Source organism: Symphodus melops (genome assembly GCF_947650265.1).
Source record: "Symphodus melops genome assembly, chromosome: 16".
In the NCBI taxonomy this organism is placed as follows: Eukaryota; Metazoa; Chordata; class Actinopteri; order Labriformes; family Labridae; genus Symphodus; species Symphodus melops.
The window spans coordinates 14,147,942-14,171,531 of NC_136706.1; the positions used below are offsets into that span (position 1 = coordinate 14,147,942).

The 23,590-nt window shown below is 38.0% G+C and overlaps 1 protein-coding gene across 1 annotated transcript in view; it reads right to left on the reverse strand.

Annotated features, from left to right (window-relative positions):
* Window positions 1-23,590, reverse strand: part of grin3a (glutamate receptor, ionotropic, N-methyl-D-aspartate 3A) — a 53,983-nt gene that overhangs the window by 26,223 nt on the left and 4,170 nt on the right. Inside the window, exons 2-3 of the mRNA XM_079365168.1 lie at window positions 17,157-17,902; window positions 105-774 (exon numbers count right to left, since the gene is read on the reverse strand). Coding sequence (XP_079221294.1) covers window positions 105-774; window positions 17,157-17,902 — 1,416 coding nt within the window. The remainder of the gene's footprint in view (window positions 1-104; window positions 775-17,156; window positions 17,903-23,590) is intronic.

Below are 23,590 nucleotides of genomic sequence, written 5' to 3' on the forward strand. Positions count from 1 at the left end.
GCATACCAAGAGAAAAGAGTTGAGGTGAGGTCAATGACAGAGAGCAAAAAGCAATATTAAAAGATGGGGGGGAAAATCGAAGTGAGAAATAGATCAGTACTGACCAGAATTCCAAGGCTGGTGGAGAAAAAGGGTGAGGTGAAGTCAATAACTTGGCTCCTGGCTGAATTAATACTAAAAGAAGTCACTGCCAGGTGGGCAGCACCACTGAGCAGATCACCCACCAATCCTGTCCAGCGACCATTCTTGAACCCCCCGTACTTCCCATCACCAACAATGTAAAGGTCAAAAGTAAATCCCATGTCCTCTGCCAGCTTCTCTAGCAGGTCAACACAGTATCCATAACAACATTTCTTGTGCTCCGTTGGAACAGATACATTGCGCCCTGAAAGGTTCTGGAAAAGTCTCGCCAAAACTGAAGAGTCATTGGTTAGAGGGTCGAGGCACAACTGCCCTGCAGGACACAACCCATCACCATCCACCTCACGAGTAAATACAAACGGGTGCTCCACCAGAGTTACCACCCGCATGTGAAGCCGTGTGGATCGACGCCAGTCACCTCCGCCCCCAGAAGCATGATGGCTTGGCCAGGCTCCCTGGTCCATTAGAACATTCCCCTGTCTCCATCGTCCCAGGCGAGTCCAGGTTGGCTGGCCCAGGGGGTCCAGCTGAAGGGACCAGATGTAGTGATGTGACTCTGAGATAACTTTCTGGCTGTTAGTGTCTCTGGATATAAAACCACTCTGGCCCTCGAAAGATGTGTTGGACAGAAATCTAAATGAGGGGAAAGTGGGAGAAAGAAGGAGAAGGGTGGTGAAAGAAGATGAGAGGAAAGAGGGAAAAGAGGTGTTAGAGAAGGAAATAAAACATTAAGTCTTCTCATTTTCCAAGTTGACTTGGATATAGACAGCTTATTTCTTTAATATTCAGAACATATCCTTTATTGCTGCACTCCTGGAACACGACTAAAATAAACTGTTTAATCAATTAAGGAACCGTCATATCAGTTGTCCCCAATATGTTCAGATTTAAAAGTCAAAGTTGTGGTAAGGATTTGGGCATACATTGTATGTATATTCCATTTTGTCAAGGTCAAGCAAAAATTCTGATACATTTGTATATAAGCATCAGTTTTCATAAATACCATTATTCTGTAACTTGAACTTTTACATGTTTAATAATTAAAGGTAAACTCTGTTGGATTTCTTTAAAATCCTGATTCCTAGATATCTAAAATTAAATATTTACTGTATGATAAAAAGATTGGAGGACCTTTAATTAAACTGGGCTTTTGCAAATTACCAACTCTTTCCTACTATTCTTAAAAAAAAAGACTGTTTGATGGAATGGTTTACTAATTCACCATGTATTTTGGTGTATATTAAACCAAGGTTTAACATTCTACCGGTAAAGTTGTAGCTGTATCAATATTATAAATAGCTAGGATGATTAGTGTAATTCTTGAAAATTCTTTGACCTCTTTGGTTTTTATTTATACTGACTTGAAGGTTGAGCTTGAAAATTCATTTCTGCAGTCAGAAGCAGGTTACAAACAAAATAATTCAATACAAGCATTTTGTGAACCAAGAAAACACCAGCTGTCCACCTTGTCGAAAAAGGAGCTTTCCCTCTGCTCCCCGAGGAGGTTTCTGTGCTATAACACAAATTCTGGTCAAAGACTCGAGAACTCTTTCTAAAATTGTCCTCTGCAAAAAAAAAAATAAAGCCTGATTAAAATGCATATTATCATCTCAGAGACATTTTCATCCAAAGGCTAATGCTTAAATGTTTCACATATTTCATATACAAATAGAAATAGTGACAAGGATAACTTTGTTGGAATGCATTTCTTTCCAAAACAAAAAAAAAATCAATGTTTATGGTTTTCATTGTTTTAATATCTACTATTCTCAAATGTGGAATATAGTGAAAATAAAGAAAAAACCTTCAATTACGAGGTATGCCCTTGATGTGTGCATGTGTGTGTGTGTGTGTGTGTGTGCGTGTGCGTGTGCGTTTGTGTGTGTGTGTGGAAGGATAAGGCAAGTGATGGTCCAGTGATCACGCCATCTTTCTCACTGAGCCATGCTACTGGCTGTCTGAGAGTGTCAGATACCAAAGCAGATGTACACACTCACACACAGAAAAGCACACACACTTGTCCATTGGAATGGATATGTTTGGACAGAGGAAGGAATGCTGGCATCCATTCTGTGCAGGCAGACACAAATGTACCACTTCCACATGCCTCCCGGAGGTAATGATGTAAATGATGTGACCTTTTCACTGAGCATCTCGTTCTTGTCACCTTACTTACCAGAACATTTCTCTTTCCACCACCTTGTCTACTTTCCCAAATCTTTAACAGGAGTTAAGTCGACCTGACAGTTCAACTAGTGTGTCTGAAGGTCAGTGTCGTGACTATTGCTTGTAACTGTTCAGCGACACAGTGTGCATTTTTCCCCTTTGAACACAATGGAAGTAAAATGCATTTGACGTTCTTGACAGTGCAGACAGAAATAGGGTATTTCAAATAAAAAGTAAAGTTTTCGTAAAAGGTCAAATGTTATATTTTAGTTTTTTTGTTGAGCAAAGACAATAATAAAATCTGAGTGTGTTTCATTGTCTGAATCTGAAGTCACTGGCTAACTCTAGCAAAGAATACATTTTTTTAGCTGTGTACAGCAAAGTCACCCATTAGATTGCATTAGCACACAACAAAATACATGCTCCAAGTTAAACTGGCTAAAGTGTTGTGACTTTTATACATCTGGATTTTTCTCTGAAATTCTTTTGATAGACCATTTTCTCTAATGCAGAAGCTGCATACAATTAAAACAGTGGGGAGTAGGGAGGAGAAATTGCTGACACTCCCCTTACATAATCACAACTCCATGTTTCTTATTTGAACTGGACTGGATCGTGTTCTTAACTATTGGATTCCTCCAATTACATAAATTGATAGAACAGACTAGCTTACAGAGCAGCAATTCCTGTGATGAAGTTAAGGTTTTGGAACCTCGATTCAGTGCCCTGTCTATACACCCACCTCATACTTCAGCATCTTGTCACAATGCTAAGGTAAATGGAAAATAATTAGCACAGAACTTTTCGAGTTTCCTGACTTCAAAAGTGCTTTTAACCCCATTCACACCACATTCACACACTCATTTCATATACTGCCATAGTGTCCATCAGTATTAACTAATCCATTCGCACACAACCACAAGCTGTGTAGACGAAGGAGCTGGAGCAACTTGGGGTTAAGTGTGTTGCCCAATGACACATCAACATAATTGCAGGAGCTTTGGCCTAACAGTTGAGCGATTACTCTACTACTGAGCCACAAACGCCCTAATGAGCCATTGTAACTTTCAAATCTAATGCAGAACTCATTTTAACATTGAGAGCCCTTGTATAAATAAGAAACAGAACTGGCAAATGAAATTAAAGCCATGTTATCATCCATGGAAAATTCTATCTTAAAAAAAGATTTGGTCAGGAACTCAGAAATGTTCCAATTCTGAGGATGCATGAAGTGACGGCGCCATAAGCCAACAAAAAAACCATCAGAGGGCAGTGTGCTTTTCTTTTTCCTGCTTTCTGACGTCCTCAATTTGCAAAAAAGCATGACCCTGATCTGATGATTCCAAACAAGAAAATGTTACTACTACCTCTTACCCATCTGCTTCACCAACAACTCAAGCTGGGACCAACATCACTACACACTAGATTACAGCAGAAGAAACAAGTTAATATATTTCTTGCAGCCTTTCTTTGATGTTAAAGGTCCAATATGTAAGATATGTACTGAATTAAGTCATAACATGACCGTACTATACAATCAGACATGAAAGAAACATGCTGTTGAAGGACTGATTTCTTTGTCAACAGCGCCACAGCCAGTTTGTCCTCCAACTAAGTTTTGATTCTGGTGCGGAATGATTTGTTTAGAGAAGGAAGGCGGTCTAAAGGCCAAACCAGCTTTATTAAAGGACACTCATCCAGCAATCTATGCAGATTATTCAATCTAATCCAATGTACAAATCTTACTAACTCACCAACAATCATACTCTCTTTGGATGCTGAAAAAGCATTTGATACAGGTAATTGGGAATTGCACTTAAAACATTTGGTTTTGGGGATTACTTTATTTGCTGAGTGACAATTCTCTACACAACACCTATAGCCATTATCACAACCTCTGGAATCACTTCACACCGTTTTACTTTGCACAGGGACACAAGACAAGGATGCCCACTCTCTCCCTCACTGTTAGCCATCTTTATTGAACCACTTGCTGCAGCTATCTGTCAGAAACAAAGTATCACAGAAACTGAAACTAAAAATATCCACCATAAAACTAGCCTTTATGCAGACGACATTCTCCTTTACGTACAAAGACCTTCATCATTTGTACCGGGAACCATTAATCTTATAAACACTTCCTCCAGTATTTCAGATTACACTATGAACTGGTCCAAATCCACAATTCTCCCTCTCAGCCCAAAGAGTTGGGACGTGGCAGCAGAATGTCACCAAACTCTTTATGCACGGCTAACATCACATATTTAGGAATTAATATCTCCTCCAGGTTGTCAGAGTTCATTAATTTCAACTTCAACCCACTTCTCAAAACAAAAAATGACAACCTCCAACGCTAGATGACCCTAACGTTATTACTCACAGGCAGAATTGCAACAATAAAAATGAACATATTACCCAAAATTAACTACCTATTCTCTATGATCCCAATAAATCCCACACAATCCTGGTTCAAATCTCTTGACTTCATAATACAAAATGTTATTGGAAAAACAAAACACCCTCAAATTAAAGACCACAAGGAGGGCTACAAGCACCAAACTGTTACCACTACTTTATCACCCATTAACTACAATACATTCACAAATGGACCAATCCCACTGAATTTGACAACAACTGGAATGACATTGAACAGACATTATGCAAAAAAAATCAACATCTTAGACCTTCCATTCATTAGCCCCTCAATCAAACAGCATCCCTGTCTTAACATTTCTACCATAGCAACAACTCTGACAGCCTGGTGGAGGTTTCAATAACTAACACAGCAATATCTTACACCACAAAAACTCTGATTTGGAACAACCCAGACTTCAGAATAAACAGGAAAGCACTCCACCTCCTAGCATGGATCACTAAAGGCATCACACACTTCTTAACAAAACTCTTGTCTCATTCTCCCATTTGGTCCTGAAGTTTGGCATTGGGGAGCACCTGTTTTTAGAATATCATCAAATCCATTCTTCCATAAAAAGCAAACTTAATCTTCCTAAACCAAACTTTGAACTTCCACCACTAACCACATACTTAAATAATATCAAAACTAACTGCTCCCTCTCCCCTCTGTGTCTTAAGTGTAAAACTGATGTGGGAACGCTGACTCATTGTTTCTGGTCTTGTCATAAACTTCAGGTGTACTGGACTCAAATTCTACTTGAAATTCAAAACATTTTTCATATTGATATTGAGATGGACCCCATGTCTCTGATCCTCAGACTTTCATCTAAACAACTGGAAACAACAGCTGGAAAAAGACTATTTAATACTTTAACATTTGCTGCCAGGAAGAACATTCTTTTACACTGGATCACTGACAAAGTTCCATCTGTTGACGGTTGGCGCAAAATAATTTCTGAACTGATCCCCTTAGAATACTTGACCAGTATTATACACACTAGTATAGACCAGTTCTACAGCGTGTGGCGCCCGTACTTGGATTACATTGGGCCAGACCTTTTGGCCATCCTCTTGAAGGGATTCCTGTACTGAATTGTATTGGCAAGTGTTATATATGTACTGTAAACCCCATCCACCATCTCATATATTTTATGTTTTTGTATTTATTGTATTCAGAGCTGCTGTTTTGTTTTGATGCCAGTTGCAGGCACTGTGTTGTGTTGTTTTGTTTGATTGAAATCTAAAATTTAAATAAAAAGAATGAGAAAAATATTATTATAAAATAATAATATCAAAACAAGGACAAAACTGTTATCCAAAATCTGCAAAATAATTTCAAAATCTAACCAAACACTATACGTCCTGTCCACCAAATGTGAAACAGACCTGCAGATTGCCCCCAGTGCTGACTTCTGGACCCAAATCTGCACAAGCATATTTTCCATGTCAAACAATACAAACTTACAACTCATACAATACAAGATTATTCACAGAGTTCACTACACGGGTGAGAGCATGTTTAAAATGTGTTTCACCCATTCTAAATAATGTCCACACTGCACACAAAACACCACAGACAGTTACTTGCATGCCACATGGGACTGTACACCAATAAAACAATTCTGGAATGACATCTCTGACCACCTCTCTCTGCTCCTGAGCTGCCACATCCCACACTCACCCACTCTCTGCCTACTAGGAGACATATCCACCATCAACTTAAATAACACATCCAGCGAAATACTCCTCTGAACCCTAACCATCGCCAAGAAAACTGTCGTCATGAACTGGAAATCCAGAAAAAAAAATCAACAATGCACGTTGGAAAAACTTACTCATCAAATAAATATCTATGGAACAGCTCTCTGCCTTAATAAAAAAACAAACTGCTAATCTGTCTGGAACCAAACAATCAATAAGATAAATTCATAACTACCTACACCCAGTGGCGACTGGTCATTAGGGGCAAGCTCGGGCCAGCCCCTCTGGCACAGTGCAATGTGTATTGCACGGGGGAAAGTGCTAATACGCATGCGCAGAGTGTTTGTCTATGTAATGTAAATCAGATGAAAAATATGACAAGTGGCGCTCACAGCTTGTAGCCCCACTGAAACGTCATGTGTTCTTTTAGATTTGATTGGCTGATTATTGTAATATATAAATAAAGGCACCCTTCACGCGGCAGTTTTGCACCTCGGTTTGCAAGGCAAACAGCAAATCAACAGGTGTTGCAGAGATGGAAACAGGCAAGCAAAGTGGTTCAAGCTAAAATTATTCTATTTCACCACCGCATTTCTCTAATAAGCCCAAAGACAAAAGATTTATTTAAAATAGGACAAATATTGGAGATGCTTTTGAGAAATGGAGAGAGGTTAGAAAGCAGAAAGGTTTCAAGACCAATACAGAGCTGGACAAAGTGTCCACAACACGACAACCTTCGTGCACAACGGCTCTAAGGAGGAGGGGAGACGGGAAGCCGGCTTCGATATTTTGAGCTTGGACTGTAGTGCCCATTTTAAATGCTAGGTGTCAGAGTTATTGGTCATGTAAGCACGCACAATGTCAGCTAAACAGCGTCTCTCTTAGAATGTACATAGCTTCTCTCTTACTTTAGAAGTGCAGATCACAACATACATCATACAGTAGCTTGTGTGTGTTCTGCATGTTTAGTAGTAAAATGAAAATACATTATTTCAACTAGTTACTGCAACTGTGGTAAGTGTTTCATTTCTGACCATATTAGCAATCAAAGCAGTGCAGTTTGCCCTGATCATTTACCAAGCCAGAAATATTTTGAAAAAAAAAAAAAAAAAAACCTTCTGCTTTCTTGACACTGTTTAACATCAAATGTGTTGGCATCAGTTTAGTCAGGCTCATTATCACATAAAACCCCACAGGAGCTTTATGCACCTGAATGCTGAAGATGTGATGGCTTTTATAGTTCACAGGCATTCCTTGCCCTGAAGATAATAGCAGATATTTTTATGAGAGGGTTTACCTGAGTTTGCTATTATCCTGTAAGTCAAACGAGTCTATTAGTACACTGCACATCAATTTCGCTGTTATCTTGCAACCTAGTTGAACAACTATATCCAGTTTGTGTTTGTAAAAGATAATTCAACCCCCTCAACATCAGTTACATAAACGTGATGTGTAATCTGTTTCAAAGTTCTTAAAAACAGTATCAACAAGTTTGCTGGATCAAAGACTATCTAACAGGAACTTGACACCTTCTATATTTGGAACAGCAGAGCCTACCACAATTATGTTCAAAACTATGGTGTAACTTTTTGTTCCATAAGACACTCCATTTGCAAGCCTTGAGGGAGCTGAATAATGACATGGGTGTCTCTTACACATTTCCTCATGAATCCCCAAAGAGCTTGTGTGATAATGTATTCTATAAAGTTGTGTTTTCACATCACTGGCCAAACTAAATTGTATTTCAAAGTAATAGTAAAATAAATCGGAAAGAAAAGTAATTGGATAGCAACTGCAGATTCATATATTTCCGATTGTAAAAAATATATATATATTCAACAACATGAAATATGTTGTATTCATTCTCTTAACACTACAAAATGCAAAAGATTAGCCAACTGGTTTCTTGTATGAACATATAACATTTCACAGCAAAATTCTTCCATTGTTTCAGAGCATGTTATGCGTAATGACTCCTATCGAATCTTCAATCAAGTCACACTTTGTGACACAGATCTCATAATGTTGTGGATAACACAAAAGGCACAGTGTGATAGGTTAGCTGCAAGGCGAGTAACACACAGCATCATTAGTGTCAACACTGAGCTTCAGCCATAGTGTTCTTCATGTGCACAGAAAAAAAGAAGAAAAAGAAGAGGAATAGAAAAATGTGTTTATGGTCTAACGAGAGAAAAGAGGCCAAGTTGGGGTGGCAGTTTCACAAAATAAGCTTGACATAAGTTGTGGTTTTATAAGCATATGCAAAAGCATCTTATTTTAAACACAGCTGTGGTGCCTGAATGATCGCTCTGATCAGTGTGTCATTTTATACCTCAAGTCTATTGATTGGTAGTTAACGTAGATCATAGAAACATTTACCGGTACTTGTTTGAGGATCTCTCAGGCTCAGACATAAGATCACCATTTTAGAGTAATGACTACTGATATTACCATGAATGATCATCTTTCATCAGGGATTGCCCAAACTCTTACTGTCTGTATCCATCATAAGGGGGCTGTTAATTATAAAGCATTTTCTATCTTCAAAGCGCAGCTTGCTGGTCCATCAGGGTATTTCTTTTTTGTGGGCATTCATCCCCATAAAATGTATCCAAAAGGGCTGTCTCTGGTGGGGAAAAGGGGCTTTTGAAATTCTTTCTGGCTTTACCTTATCTGTAAATACAGGACTGGTGAAACCTGTAATTTATTGAAATCTAATCTAATCTCCAGGGGCTATTGACAGTATTTACTTGGTAATGTCAATTAAACAATTTGTTCATCTCATCTCTTAAGTTGTAGGTAGAATGTCATGGCACTTTGTTTTATTTCCTTTACAAACTGGGTTCACATATTTGGACATTTACTGTACCTCCATATGTACCAAATGTTGGTACATACAAAGAAATGGAGAGATATTGAAATGTCTGAGCTGCTGAGATGTGTAAATTCTTGATAGGAATTTCCCAGGATCTGAAATATTTAATAATTTCTCTATTAGGGTTGGGTAAGATAGAGTGCTAAGGGTTTTATTTAGTATTGATAAGGTTGTGGAATTTAACAGCATGTCCTCCAGAAAGTGGTTGTTCCCAAACTGAACATCTGAATAAAAAAAAGTCAAAGAGAATAATGTGTAGATGTTTAATTTACAGTATCTTTTCAAGCTGTGTAAAGCTGTGTACTTAAAGTATTTTTTTCAAACTGCTGAGTTGGTGACTCAACCAACATGTCAGAGTTAAAGCGATGGCTATGTTTAGGAACAGACATGTTGCCTTGTGGTTTAACTGATAAATGGAAGTTCTGATAGGAGTATGTGTAATAATTGCTCAGATTTAGTCTAGTAACATCTGGAGAGAAATTAGCATTTTTTTTTGTAAATATTTAAGTCATTTGGCTTGCTGATCAATTTGAAAGTTAGCATACTCTAAACTCTCTCTGTAATTTCAGCTTTAGTAGACTTAGATTTTCTAGTAATATTAAGTGAAGTCAAACAACGTGTTGGGAGACATCAGGGTCCTGAAGAAAAAATAGGTAATTGGTCGAGAATTTTGGAAGAATTTCAATTTTAAATGTTTATTAATAGACGTTGAACTAGGTACTGTATGTTGTGGTGAAGCATTTGAAGTCGTGTTGTGTTCATGCCACGTTCTCTTGAAGACTAAAGTTAAGATTGTAGGCTTCCGAGTTATTTCTGCAGAAATGGATGAGGGTCCTGCAGGACCAGTAACACACTATCAGCATGGAATATACTCTTCTGCCATGGGAGAAATGTCTGAAAGTCTTTTTGGTTTATTGTTTAGCCTTACATCGTTTGCAACAGGATCTTTAAAGATAACAAAGCAAGATGGTAAATGGTAAATGGACTTGAGTTTGTATATGAAGAGATGAAGAGAAAGAGTACCATCCTTATCATTGCCTTTCTGTGGAGATACATTTTGTTAAATTAACCCCATAGCAGTAACGCTGGCAGTGATAATATATATCGTAGTTTTCAGAAAAAATTACAATTCAACCTGTCAATATTTTGTTTTTGCATGAAGTGATATGTTGGTTTTTTTAGTCCTTTGATGAAAATTGTCTAAAAATTATTGGACATTTCCGATTCTGCCTGCTGAGGTGGCACTTATAATCTAGACTGCAGATGTGTTGATAAGGTTTTTACAAGATGAACAAAATACAAGTTTGTGAATCTTCTCAGAAAAGTAAATAAAAGTGGTTTGTACTTATGATGAGGAAGTTAAATTTTGTTTCTAATACTAACAGCATGTTGTTTCTGCAGTGTGCTTCAACAGCCAATAAATTAGCTTTTGCTTTCAGATTTTTTTAGATTTAGATAGGCCAGCGAAAGAGAGCAGGAAGATGCTTAGAGGATAGCCTGGGGAAATAGCATATTGCAAAGGGACAAGGAAAGATTTGAAAACCCCAGCGACTGCTACCTCTATACGCAGGTGCTCTATCTGCTGAGATAACCAGCACCCAAAATGTTTCTTTTGTTTGATAACTTGCTGTGAGAATCTGTCCTCCTAGCTCGAATGTGTTTAACCTTGAGTTCCTTTTGTAGCAGCTCAATGGGGGAAACCCCTGGATCTCGAGCAGACAGTTTGTGATCAATGGAGATGAGTGTGTCGCATACCTCACACAGGTTTATATTGTTGATCATGTTTAAAAATTGGAGCGACATGGTTATGGATGTGTATGCTGGACTTGTGTTTTTTAATATCTGTACTGGTAAGAGATATTAGGGAGGAATGGGCTTGATTTTCGAGAATCTTATATATAATCTTATATATTGGTTATATTGATAATGTTTAAGCATGTGGCTTGGTCTGTGATTCTAATGATTGGGGAGACCAAAATAGTTAGTTTTACTGAGTGGACCAGGGATCACCTGAATTCTACTTTACTTACTTACTTGATGTGGCTATACTGTATAATAGTAATTTAAGATAGCATGAACACGGTAGTTTGAATATGAACATGGGTGAATAATACTAAGAAGGTCTAAATACATATCTGTGTAGAGACTTCCCCGTTAAATTCTAATGTTTTTTATAGTGTTCTTTCACCAAATCTGCCATTTTCATGTAGTCTGTAATCAATCTGAACATGAAGTGATATATATATATATATAAGGCAATACCTGTATGCTAGCAACAAAAATGTCTTCACTGAAAAAGACAGAGGGTTTGGCACATGATTGAATCGTTTATGTATAAATTTTTTAACTTGAAGGACTGGGATCCACATGAGACACATCTTAGTGTTCCCCTTGGTAAGAATGAATTGAGCTACTGCCGTGGGGCGGCAGTAGCTCAGTCTGTAGGGACTTGGGTTGGGAACCGGAGGGTCGCCGGTTCAAGTCCCGGCACGGACCAAGTCCGGAAATTGGTCTGGTAGCTGGAGAGGTGCCAGTCCATTTCCTGAGCACTGCCGAGGTGCCCCTGAGCAAGGCACCGAACCCCAAAACTGCTCTGGAGCGCTCGATGTGGGCAGCCCCCTCACTCTGAGACCTCTCCATTAATGCATGTCACTGGAACCCTGTTTGGGCATGAGTGTGTATCTCGGCCTATGTGTGTGTCATTAGACAGAGTGTAAAAAACCGAATTTCCCCTCGTGGGATTAATAAAGTGTAACTTCTTCTTCTTCTTCTAAATTATTAGCACTTGCCTATGGGAACGAGTCATTTCCAAACTATAAAAAATAATATGTACAAGTAAAAAAAGGTGATTTTCAGGCATCTATGTATGTACAAAAGGAAACTTAGTGGACAAACAAAATTTTTACCTGACAAAATGTATATTTGTTTTGACACCATGTGACTGGTTTTTTAAAACTAAGTTAGTTATTTTCACAGAAACTCCAAATGGTGAATATCTGACTTCAGCTTTTGTGTCAGTCTTTGCTGTTTGATTTCCCCCAAAAAAGGCCAACAATAAAAAGAGCGCTTTTATTTACTTTCTTCCACATTTTGAAAGCCTTTTAATAGCCTTTAATAGTTGATTACATTTAAATTAACTATGAAATGAACGAAAGCAAACTCATCATTATCTCTATTTGAAAAACAGTATTTCTGTGACACTTTCAATTTATGCAAGTACAATGAACATCATGAAAGACTCGATAAATGTGAGGGTGGTTTAAGATATTCATACTGCATTTCAAATCATGTTTGTGATCTTCTTTGTTGAAGCTCTACCATGCTACTCCTGGAAATTGCCGATTTGAAATAGAGGCAATTAGTCAGTGTGGCCTATTATCAATCACTGAAGTGGTGTAGACTGCTTGATACAGTCTTTCACCTGAGCACTTCTAAAGTGCCAGTTTGGCAGAACAAGAATCTGGGGCAGGAGACATAAACTCTACTGAATAGCTGTGACATTACTGCTTCCTTAGTAAGATACTGTTTAAAGGATGACACCTGTTATGTGTCAGCTCCTTTCTCTTTAATACCTGCCACTCTTTTCACAGATATATTAATACATCTGTGAAAAAAAAAATGCTCAGCACAAGAGTAGATGTTTAACATACTGTAGGTTATTTTCAAAGTTAAGAACACTATAACATATATATCATTGTAACCTGCTCTAAAATGTCATCTCCTGTATGCTTTTCTTCTGTTATCTTTCACACTTCCTTTGCACTAGCACCCATAATCCCAAACTCAGACTTAATAAAATTAGCATTATTAAAGAATAATATTAAACTTTAATGTATTTAAGTACTTCTCCTGGGTCCATGCCCAACTACCTTGAAGCAAAATCATACAAAATTGCCCCCCAAATATACATACTCTTTCAGCAAATTTCATGTGCAAATATTGGCTTCTTCCTCTGCAGAACTTGAGTAAGGTCAACTCCAACCTTTTGCCACACATTCAGCTCTTTGATATTTTTCACACTCCCTCTGGCCATCCACAGCCCTTGAAGCCTCTGCCAAATTGTGGAAAATTGTGACTTAAAGTAACAGTCGGATTATTTAGCTTTCTGTCAAAAATGTCTGGATACATGTCAAAAACAATGGAGAACGTTTGTTATAACAAAAAAAAAACATGGCCCAAGTAGTGATACAAAGGCAGAAGGACTACAGAGAAATGTTTATCAGAACATGTAGCGTTATCATCAAGATGTTTCTTAAGCAATCTAAGAGAGCTATGACCTGGTTGAGAATCTCGCCATGGAACACTTTAAAAGTTTTGAACCTTTATGGGTAACGCCTTCAGGTGTTGCTGTGTTGAGTCACACTCTGTGTTGAAGTGGTTACAACCTACACATATTAGACTACTCATCTGCAACTAACTACAAACAGAAAAAGCAAAAAGGAAACTAATAAAATTGTAACGTTGCTGACACAAACAAATTGTTATACCATGCAGTAGAGATCAATTATCGTCACAGCTCAATTTAAAGGCCAATCTTTGTCAAGTATAGAGACGAACAGAAATTGGGAAAAGAATAATAAATCCACATCTATTAATCCCTTTAGTATGAACACATTTCCATAGCTTTGCAAAGATAGAATTACTGGGAAACACCAACCTTTCGTTATATTTGCAAAACAGATACAAACACCTTTTTTTCTCCAGCATCCACAGTTGGCTTTACAGTATCATATATTGCTATTGTGTATATCTCTGACAGGCATGTATGGCATTTCCACATCCCAGGACTGCTATAGTTAGAGTAGACCCCATATCCAACATGGAAAAGCTACCTCTGTAGATAATGTTCCTACTGCCTACACTGTTCAATCAACAGGGCTCGTACAAACCTGTGAAACCTTATGACACCAGATTCTTGTTCTATTAGACGAACAGCATATGAATATTAAAATTAATGTAAATATTAAAATTAACCAGAAATTGTAAACACAATCAGTGGATAATCTGCTTTATCCCTTGAAGCTCTCCATGATCAAATATGTGTCTTTCTTGGCCAGTCATTCTGCTGATTCGGGTATTCTAAGGAGAATCGTTGTGAGAAAGGTCAAACTCAGATTGTAATGCAGCAGACACACACTCTTCATTACTCATATATCAGCAAAATAGAGTGGCTCAACTGTAGATTATGATGCAGCTGTTAAATGCCATTCATCACATGTTATCATTTCCTACACTGCTGCGTTACTGAGTATGCTCTTGAATGTGCTGCGTACTTAAGCATGCATGCGTGTTTCTCTGCAAAAGTCAAACTGACATTGCAGCTTGTCTTTGAACAAATGCATTAAGTAAGAGAAGTTGTTTCCCCCAAAAGGAAAGCATTTCTGAGAAGATGAAGTAGAAACAGAAGGAAGATTGACATATGTAAACAGCACAGGAGAGGAAAGGGGGTGTGGAGCGGGATTTGCCATGATGTCTGTTGGCTGAAGATGAAACACAGTCAATTCCCAAATTATTACAGTGAAATTTTAGGCTTGAAGTCTATACGTGTGTAAGTAGATAGCTCACAGTATTCTGGGCAGCAAATTTATTTTTGGTTAACTGCACTCAGCTTCAATCTTGCAGTACTAACACATCAGATTTTAGTGAATAGGTCTCAAAACTCAGCCAACAGACAAGAGATCACATTGCATATTACCCCACAAATAATTAGAAACAAAGTCAATAACGGACATACAGCAGGTTATCAGAAACACAGCTCCAAATGTTTTCTCCACAGTCCGATTCATTTAATCACAATCATCTTGTGATACTGACATCACAATCAGGTACCCCTTTTTAAAATCAATAAGCAGCAGCGGGTTGCATAATGTATATGTATTCTTGACATTCACATAGCCTGGGCTTTGCTAATATGGTTTCTATATGGTTTGTATTTGTATGTATAAACGATACAAATACAGTTATTTCAAACATAGAATTAGATCAGCAAGAATTAAGTTCAATACTGATTTAACATTGCCTGAAACACAAAAACACATCACTGCTGTGATTTAAAGTACCATCATTTTTCAAATTTAGGCAAAAAATGTGAACAGTTTCATTATCATTTTATACTAATTTGTTGTACGCTTAAGCATAAGTTTTTATGTTATTTTACTGAAAGAATTATTTTAAGATTGTTGGGGACAGCCAGAATGCCAGACAAAACTCAGCTCTATGTCTCTTTGGAGAAGCCTAACTTGTCGTCATTAACCAAGGAACAGGAAATGATTCCTACTCCCGACATGCACTGCAGGGATACTCCCAGAATTCTCCACAACACCTAACACATACGTGTGAGGTTTTGGGCTAATGAAACCAGCCGTCTCCCTTTGTTTCTCTTCAAATGCTTTCAGAGACACAAGTCTACCTCCTGCTTCACAGCACGCTCCTCATTGTGTAAAATTTTTGATGTGCGTGTTGCGAATACCGAACTCAGATTATCCATTGAACGTATCTCGACAGAGTTTCTCAGAGAACGTCTTGTTCATAGACCGAATTAAAACAGTTTTTTGAGACTGTAAAGATTACATCTCATTCCATCCTGCAACGAACAGGACATCGACCGAGGTCTCCTCGCTCAACGGAGAACACACCCATCCTACTCACAACTCATACGGGAACATATCTGGTTTCATTGTGGGACCTGTCCTCTCATCAACCACAGACATTCGGGTAATAAATGAGGCTTAATTAAATCTGTGCAGTTAGCTTTAGAGAGTGTGTTTAATAACTGAGTTATTAATGTGAAACTTTGTTTGCTTTTTATTTGATCACTGCATCTTGGGTTTTACTAAGACGCAATTTTTGTTTTCTTTAGTTCTGCCGCTGCATCCTGTGAGCGTTTCTCTGTGAACTCTAGCGTCATAACCGAATAACAGAATTCATGATCAGGAAGGACCAGATTAACATAAATTCAGCCACTGGCTTCTGGTAGTTAAGTAAACTATTCCCAAGTTGTGCACAAGTTTCAGATGTGATCCAGCCTCTTCAGACACCCTGTTTCTTTTCCCCTCTCTTTCTAACACACATACACACATGGCGCAGACACACACATAGATCTATACACTTGTAGTCGTTCAGGTGCTGCAGAGAAATACAGTAGATCAAGAAGAGACAGAGTCTAACTCGGTCCTGTCAAAGTAGACTATAGACCAGGTTGGGAGACCTGTGTTCAGTTTCCACCAACACATGACCACACCTGGTTATGCCACCATCTTGCTCCCTCTTTCTACGACTCCTCTTTTTCTCTTTTCCACACTCACACACGCACACCTACACACACACACACACACACAAATGGGCCACTGTTTGTTTATATTTTGTTTTCTGTAGTTTGTAATAGTTATTTGTTTGATTGTCATCAAATAACTTCATGTTTCTTTGCTAAATAAATTCTGTTGTAATTTAAAGAACAGTTTGTGATAACTTGAGTATTGGCATTGTGACATGCATTTCGAGCTTTCAATTTATTAAATACAGGTTATTATTTATAAATAATGTTAGTATATAATTAATTCATTTGAGACTGATATTGTAATATTTGGTTGTTCTCTGATATCAGAGTGGTGCCTTATAGGTTTATAAACTCAGTTTAATAATTTTGTTGATTTAAATAAGTAATATAATAAATGTCATTATTAATGTTAATTTGATAATAGTTTACTGTATAAAACACAAATGTTGACCATGTATTAGCTCCTTCTAAACCCCAACAAGATATAGAAACATTCTCCTTTTTATCATCATCATTATCATCAATCACTCATATGAGAATATCGGGGTGAAATGATCACTTAATATCCAAATGATTCCCTACCGTGCCAAGTATTCCCCTGAGCTGCCATTACTTTGTTGTACATCCATACAGTTAGTGGTTCCAGGTATGAGTGCCAGGGCAGGATCCTCCTGGGCTGCACTGCCAACTGCCCGTGCAACCAGCTCCACGGAGTCATGGACGTAATGATCCAGAGAAGGGGAACCCATGACCCCATGAGCCAATAGCCCCAGGGGCAACCCCTCTGTTCTCAGCTCAGCCACATTCTGACTGTCCCCCAGAACCCAGTGAAAGTCTGGGAGCATTATCCGAGTAGCCAGCGTCCAAAGGCGGCGCACTTCGCGAATCTCGCATCCAAAAGTAACCACTCCAGTTGTTGATGATGGTTCTCGTAGTGCCTCCAGCTGCCGCATGAGAGCCTGCTGCTGATCTAATTTAGAGGACGAAGAGGCTGAAGAAGCGGAAGATGAGGCAGCAGGAGACAAATAAGGTAAAGAAGACAAAGATGAGGATGCGTCCATTCCTGATGGAACACCTGAAGCTACTCCTGAAAGAGATAATGAAGATGAAGAAGAAGTCGAGGCAGAGGCAGTCGCTGTCAGATTGACAAGATTGCCCAAGTGGAAGCGTGTGTTGTTCTTGATGAGAAGGAGAAAGTCACTAATGTCCCATTCCTGACAGAGAAGAACACTGATGTCCCACCAGCCATTCATCATCAGCAGGGAATAAAGTAGACGAGATGGTGGGGCCTCTACGGTCTGCATCGCCATTTGGAAATGGAGTGGATTCTGTTAGAAGATCATAAACAGGAAACAGGTGAGATGGGAGATGAATGGGCAAGGTGGAGTTAGAGGTTAAAACAAGGAAGATGTAAGGATAAAAGAGGGAGACAAATAAATAGAGAGCAGGAGAATTTTGAAAAGATATAAGAGATATATTTAAAGACAAAATAAGGAAGGATTGAGAAAAGATGTGATAGTGAAACAAGATAAAATGAATAGGTATGACGTAACATAAAACATGGGATTGGATAGATGAAATTGAGACCAGGGGGTTGGTAAAGCCAACAAGCAGGATAAATTACAGGGAATGAAAATGTGAGATGACAGAAGAGTGATAAACAAGAAGTGATTGGAGGACAATGGATTGGTAAGGGTCAGTTGTATTTCCGAGAGGGCAGGGAGGACAAAACATCAGAGGGTGTTTTTGATTGTGTGGAGATTGCAACAAGTGGGAAGGGACAAATTAGAAATTGGATAGAGGTCAGAGGTTGGAAAGGCGAAAAATGGGGCAATGGAGATATTTTAAGGAGGTGTGTGAACATAAAAAATGGAATGGGTTAAAGTGGGATGGAGTAAAAAAAATCAGGGATCAGGAGAAAGAAAAGATAAAGTGGAGAGGAGAGGCAGAGAATGACGGAAAGGTTATAAATCCAACAGTAGAATTACTTTCTATCTTAGAATTCTATTTGTTCCTGGGGAACAAACACAGTCTGCTAGATATAATGGATTTTAGCCTTCACTTACTTGAACCCATGAATATCATTATTCACATCACCTGAACCAGGGGTTAAAAAAAAAAAAGTGGTCTCATTTGTGCTGTAAGATAACTAAATGAAAAGCACAATTTCCATTGGTCTGAAAAAATCTCTTAAGCTTAACAAATTTAGACAGGGTGAGATTTAGAAAGAAATAGCTGAACAATAATTTGATTGCACAGAGGTTCTTGAGGTTCTTTATTTTAGCCAGTATTATTATTTATTTATTTGCCCATACCCAGTAAGGGATTTGCTCATTTTTAACAGAGGGATGTCACCGAATAAACATTTAAGCAAAACACATCTACAGTTATTATTATCTCATTATTCAATCTACAGTAGGGTCTTCAAGAATAGGGAGTAAAGCAGCCAGAAGTTAAAATGAGCCAACTAGGGGTAAGGGGAAATATCCACAGACATTTCCACCTGCATCTTTAGTGCTTATTGTGGCCTACCAATCTAATGTGTATCACAACTGTATTAAATACAGGAAACTAGGAAGGACACCAAATTCTAGATCTTCCCTTCAAGTTTGAGACCACATAGATCTACCTTCATAACATCTAGAATGGAATGATTTGGCCCAATGCTGGTTAAAGGAGAACCAGAACAAGGATGGGGCAACTTGTTTGTTCCGGATTGCTATAATAGACAGGGATTAAATGGGAATTTCTTTTCAATGTCCTTGTCGGATCAAGGCACAAACTTTAAGAGCGTAAGTATAAAACTGCATGAAACATGTGATGTCATAAAGCTACCCTTGAAGACCAGCTGGCAGCACAACAGATTTGGTTCTGCTTCAATCCACCTGGTGCTTCTCAAATTGGTGGATAACAGGAAAAGGAAGTGTGATCTGTGATGACAGCCATTTCACACCATAACATGTGCTAAACTTGTCTCTGAGGAGTTAAAAAGGAAGATGCTTTTGGAGGTATAGAGTATTCTTAACTCCATGGGCTATATTTCAAAGGACTCTGCAGACCTAGATTCTGTCATGATAAACTCCTCCCTGATTGGGAAGTCAGACTCCTCTCTGCTTCTAGTGTTGTACCTCGACCGAGACTGCATTACTCAGTCTCTCAATTTTTCCCCCACAGAAGCTAGAAATAAAACCTTTTTGTGTTCCCGCCCTATAAAGATTATGATGTACAATGCCAATTTTAGCCCTTGACTCCAAATCCTTTCTCTTCAGCAATCTTACCCAAGCACGGGAAAATATTGATACACCATGAAATGATTGCTGCCACACATATAGTTCTGTAGCATTTTGGTCATTTCTCGAACAACGGAGGTGGCATTTCCCTCAAAACTGTTCCATGTTTAGTATAATGAAATGGTACCCATTTGGCAGTCATATGTTCCTTTGTATGCCCATGCACCAGATCCACCTATACCATAAATTATTTTTCGACAAAAAATTAAAGACACCAATGTCAACACAAAATAAACCTTCTTTCCTTCTGGTTTCTGGTTTAGCATCATATATTCCTCAGGTAGCACAATAAAGACTCCATTAGCTCATTGTATTTTTGGTCACATCTAGTGTTATTTCATGTCAGGTGACAAATGTACTGTATCCTTGGTATTATTGAAAACATCAAACTTAGGTGACAAATAATGATCAAAGACTGAAAATGTGGAATTTTGTAAAGTTTTCCAGCAACTGACTCACACATATCTCAATGTATGTATCTCAACTGCACTTTGCACTAGTTTGAACAACGTTTTGATTAGCTATTAGTATTAGGATAGAGAGATGAGAGAGAATTCTAACTCAAATTTCCGCTCAATGTTTTAATCAATGTTTTGGTTTACTTATAACTTTATTGTTGTTGCTCACTCCCACTGAAAAATCAGCTTCAATTTCAGCTGCAGCAGGGGATGAAAAGGACCTAAAACCACTTTGCACTGGCTCAACATGAATAACATAAAGGATTCAGTTGCTGTAGAGCAAGATAAGAAAAAGCCAATAAGAAGTTTACTGGGGTAATATTGGACCAGCATTATAACTATATGAATTATAAATGGGCAAGAAGCACACATATGTCTATAATCAACGTTAACATAACTATACATATCAAGGATATTCAAATTTACCTATACAAGTTGAAGAATATATAAGTTGAATATAATATGAACCGGTTGATAGCCCAATTCTAACGAATGCTAATTGGTTTTGTTGCTTATTCTTCTCCAAAAGTCTGCCTGACAAATCTCACCTGTTGAGACAGCATGATGAAATCTATGCTATGGATGCAAGTAGTAGCCGGAATATAACCCATTTTCTTCCAACAACTTAACAAAGTGTATGATAGTTGAGAGTGATTACTTTTGTTAAAAGGTTAAACACATTTGAATGACGTCACAAGATACTAATCAGGCAGCCTTTTGCTGATTGCATGCCAGAAATAGCCATTAAAAACTAAGTGTCAAATGCAGAGCGAGTAGCCATAACAACCTATGCCTGACCATCATGTTTACATTGTTCAATCACAACCAAATTAAAAAACAAAACAAAAAAAAGTGTGTTTCCCTGTTGATTATTAGTCTTGTGACACCGCAGCATTTTAGTTTCCTAAAAGAGAAGAGACACGGAACATAGGAGAATTAAACACAGCCCATGAAATGAGATGAACAGAAGAGCTAATGTTCATGTTCGAGTAACAATAACTTTTATTGTATCTTCCCCCAACCAACTGCCAAAGAAAGACACCTGGGCATGCTTGTGTGACAAGTCTTCAGCTTAAAAATTTAGTTCAACGATATTTGTTTGCACAATAGGCATATTTTGTTTTCTTCCACCGACCACACTGACAAATTCATTATCTGTAAAACGATAAAACGTTGTACTCCAAATCAGGTTGCTGCTATCAGGTCAGTCGCCTGTTCTAGTTCAACCTATGTTGGCAAACTATACCCTGTACACATCATACCAGCCATTCAAGCGATCAATTAGTCATGCACTCACTTGCATACACTCACAAACAAACTGCACATACACTTAAAAGGTGCTATGTAATTGGCTTTACAACTTTTTCACAAGCTTTAAATAAACGTCCATTAGATTCATCTGTTGGTCAGTTTCATCAATCCCATGAATAGAATTTGAAGAATAATTATTCGCCTGCTTAAAAAATAGTTGTTGTTTTTTGTAGTTATTGAGAACATTTTTAACATCTGCATGCAAAATAGAGACATCAATAACTACCACACTTGTAGTCAGCTATATAAAGAGCAAACAACACCTTGCTATAATTATTCATTATAAGTAATTTTGAACTTAAAAATGTAATTGTTGAATGTGAGTTGATGTTGACAAATCATGATTAGTAGTCTTCCTCGATTATAAGACAGTTACGAAGTTGTGCATAAACCCTGAAAGCATTTACAATCTGCTGACTCGCTGTAAAGCTAATCAGTTGTTTATGTCATCTTAAAAACATGTTAAGAGTCTCATATTGTATAGCTTTGTGTAGAGTTTCACCTCTACAAACATTGGCAGGTCCATCAGTTATGGATGAATAAAAAATTGCCCAAGCTGGACTTTGTTGGGCACTATCTTCATGTAAAAAAAATCCTTACTGCATTGTATGAAAGGCAGCCTTGGGCCCTGTGTATCGTTTTCTTGGGGGGCATCCAAGAGAGCCCACCGTTCAATTCAACAATTTTAATGCAAGAACTGCCATTTGTCAAAATGTGCCCGTTTTCAATTGTGTGTTACATTGCATGAATAAAATGTGAATTTAAGTCAATTAGTTGATGTTAGCTTTTTATCAGCTGTTTGCAGTGTTTTTCTCATTAAAGTAGGTATAAAATAATTGTGATATGAAAAAGTTGTTATAACAATTAATTATGGCCTTGGGATGGAATAAAGACTGTACAGCTAGCATGCTAATACAACATGGGGTGTAGAATGTTGAACAAATGACCTTGTCGCTTGAAAATCCACGCTCTCTAATGGGTAAATTTGGGTTGTAGATTTGCAGCAACCCCCAGCGATTCTGGTGTTAAGGGGCACCCTAAAGGTCACATCATGAGTTCTGGTCTGAAAAGACAACCTGAAGGCATGTTCTTTATCCACTAGGGCACTATGGAGTTGACCACTTGTTCCCCATAGGAAAGGCACATTGGAGCGTACTTCATCAAGTTTTGTCCACAGAAAGGACGAACTGCAGGGAATTTAACATGCTCTCTTGCACATTTGGCCACCAGAGAGGACTTTTTGGTGTGTTTTATTTATAAAGGCATCCAAGAGGTCATTTTTGCTAGTGTATTTGTTTTATTTTTCATGTGGGCGATAGAGATAGATGAGCAGTCAGTCCAAAGCGTCTATGATATGAAAACCACATGAACATTTAATCAGCTAAAGTTCAACATTTTTGCAAAAGCTGTTTAGGACGAATTTGGCGAAAGATGTATTCCACAGCGTTGACATATCATAGAACTCACAGCTGTATCAAATCAACATGCTGTACATCCCAGAACTTAGTCTCTAATTTACAAAACCCTTACATTTTTATTTCTGTACTCACGCCCTTCAACTTAAAGGGAATATCATAAACATATTTTGATGCAAAGAGCATGATTTTCTTCCAATTGTAGACAACTGACCTTTTTAAGGGGTTTTGTTTCGAGCCCTTGCAAGAAATATGCTAAATTCTGAGATTTTGTTTCCCTCGCCATCAGATTGATCCCCCATCAAAGATCATTGTCTGATTCAATCTCACACCCTGTAAATGCTGTTGTACCTTAAGTATAAATGTTGTGAGAATGAAACATGGCAAAGTAAAAAAAAAGGTTGGGAACTTCATCATGTCCTTTAAGTCTCACGTTAAACAACTTTCAAGAACAGCTTATTTTCACCTTCGTAATATCTCTAAGATCAGGCACAAAATGATGCAGAAAAACTAGTTCATGGATTTATTACCTCCAGGTTGGA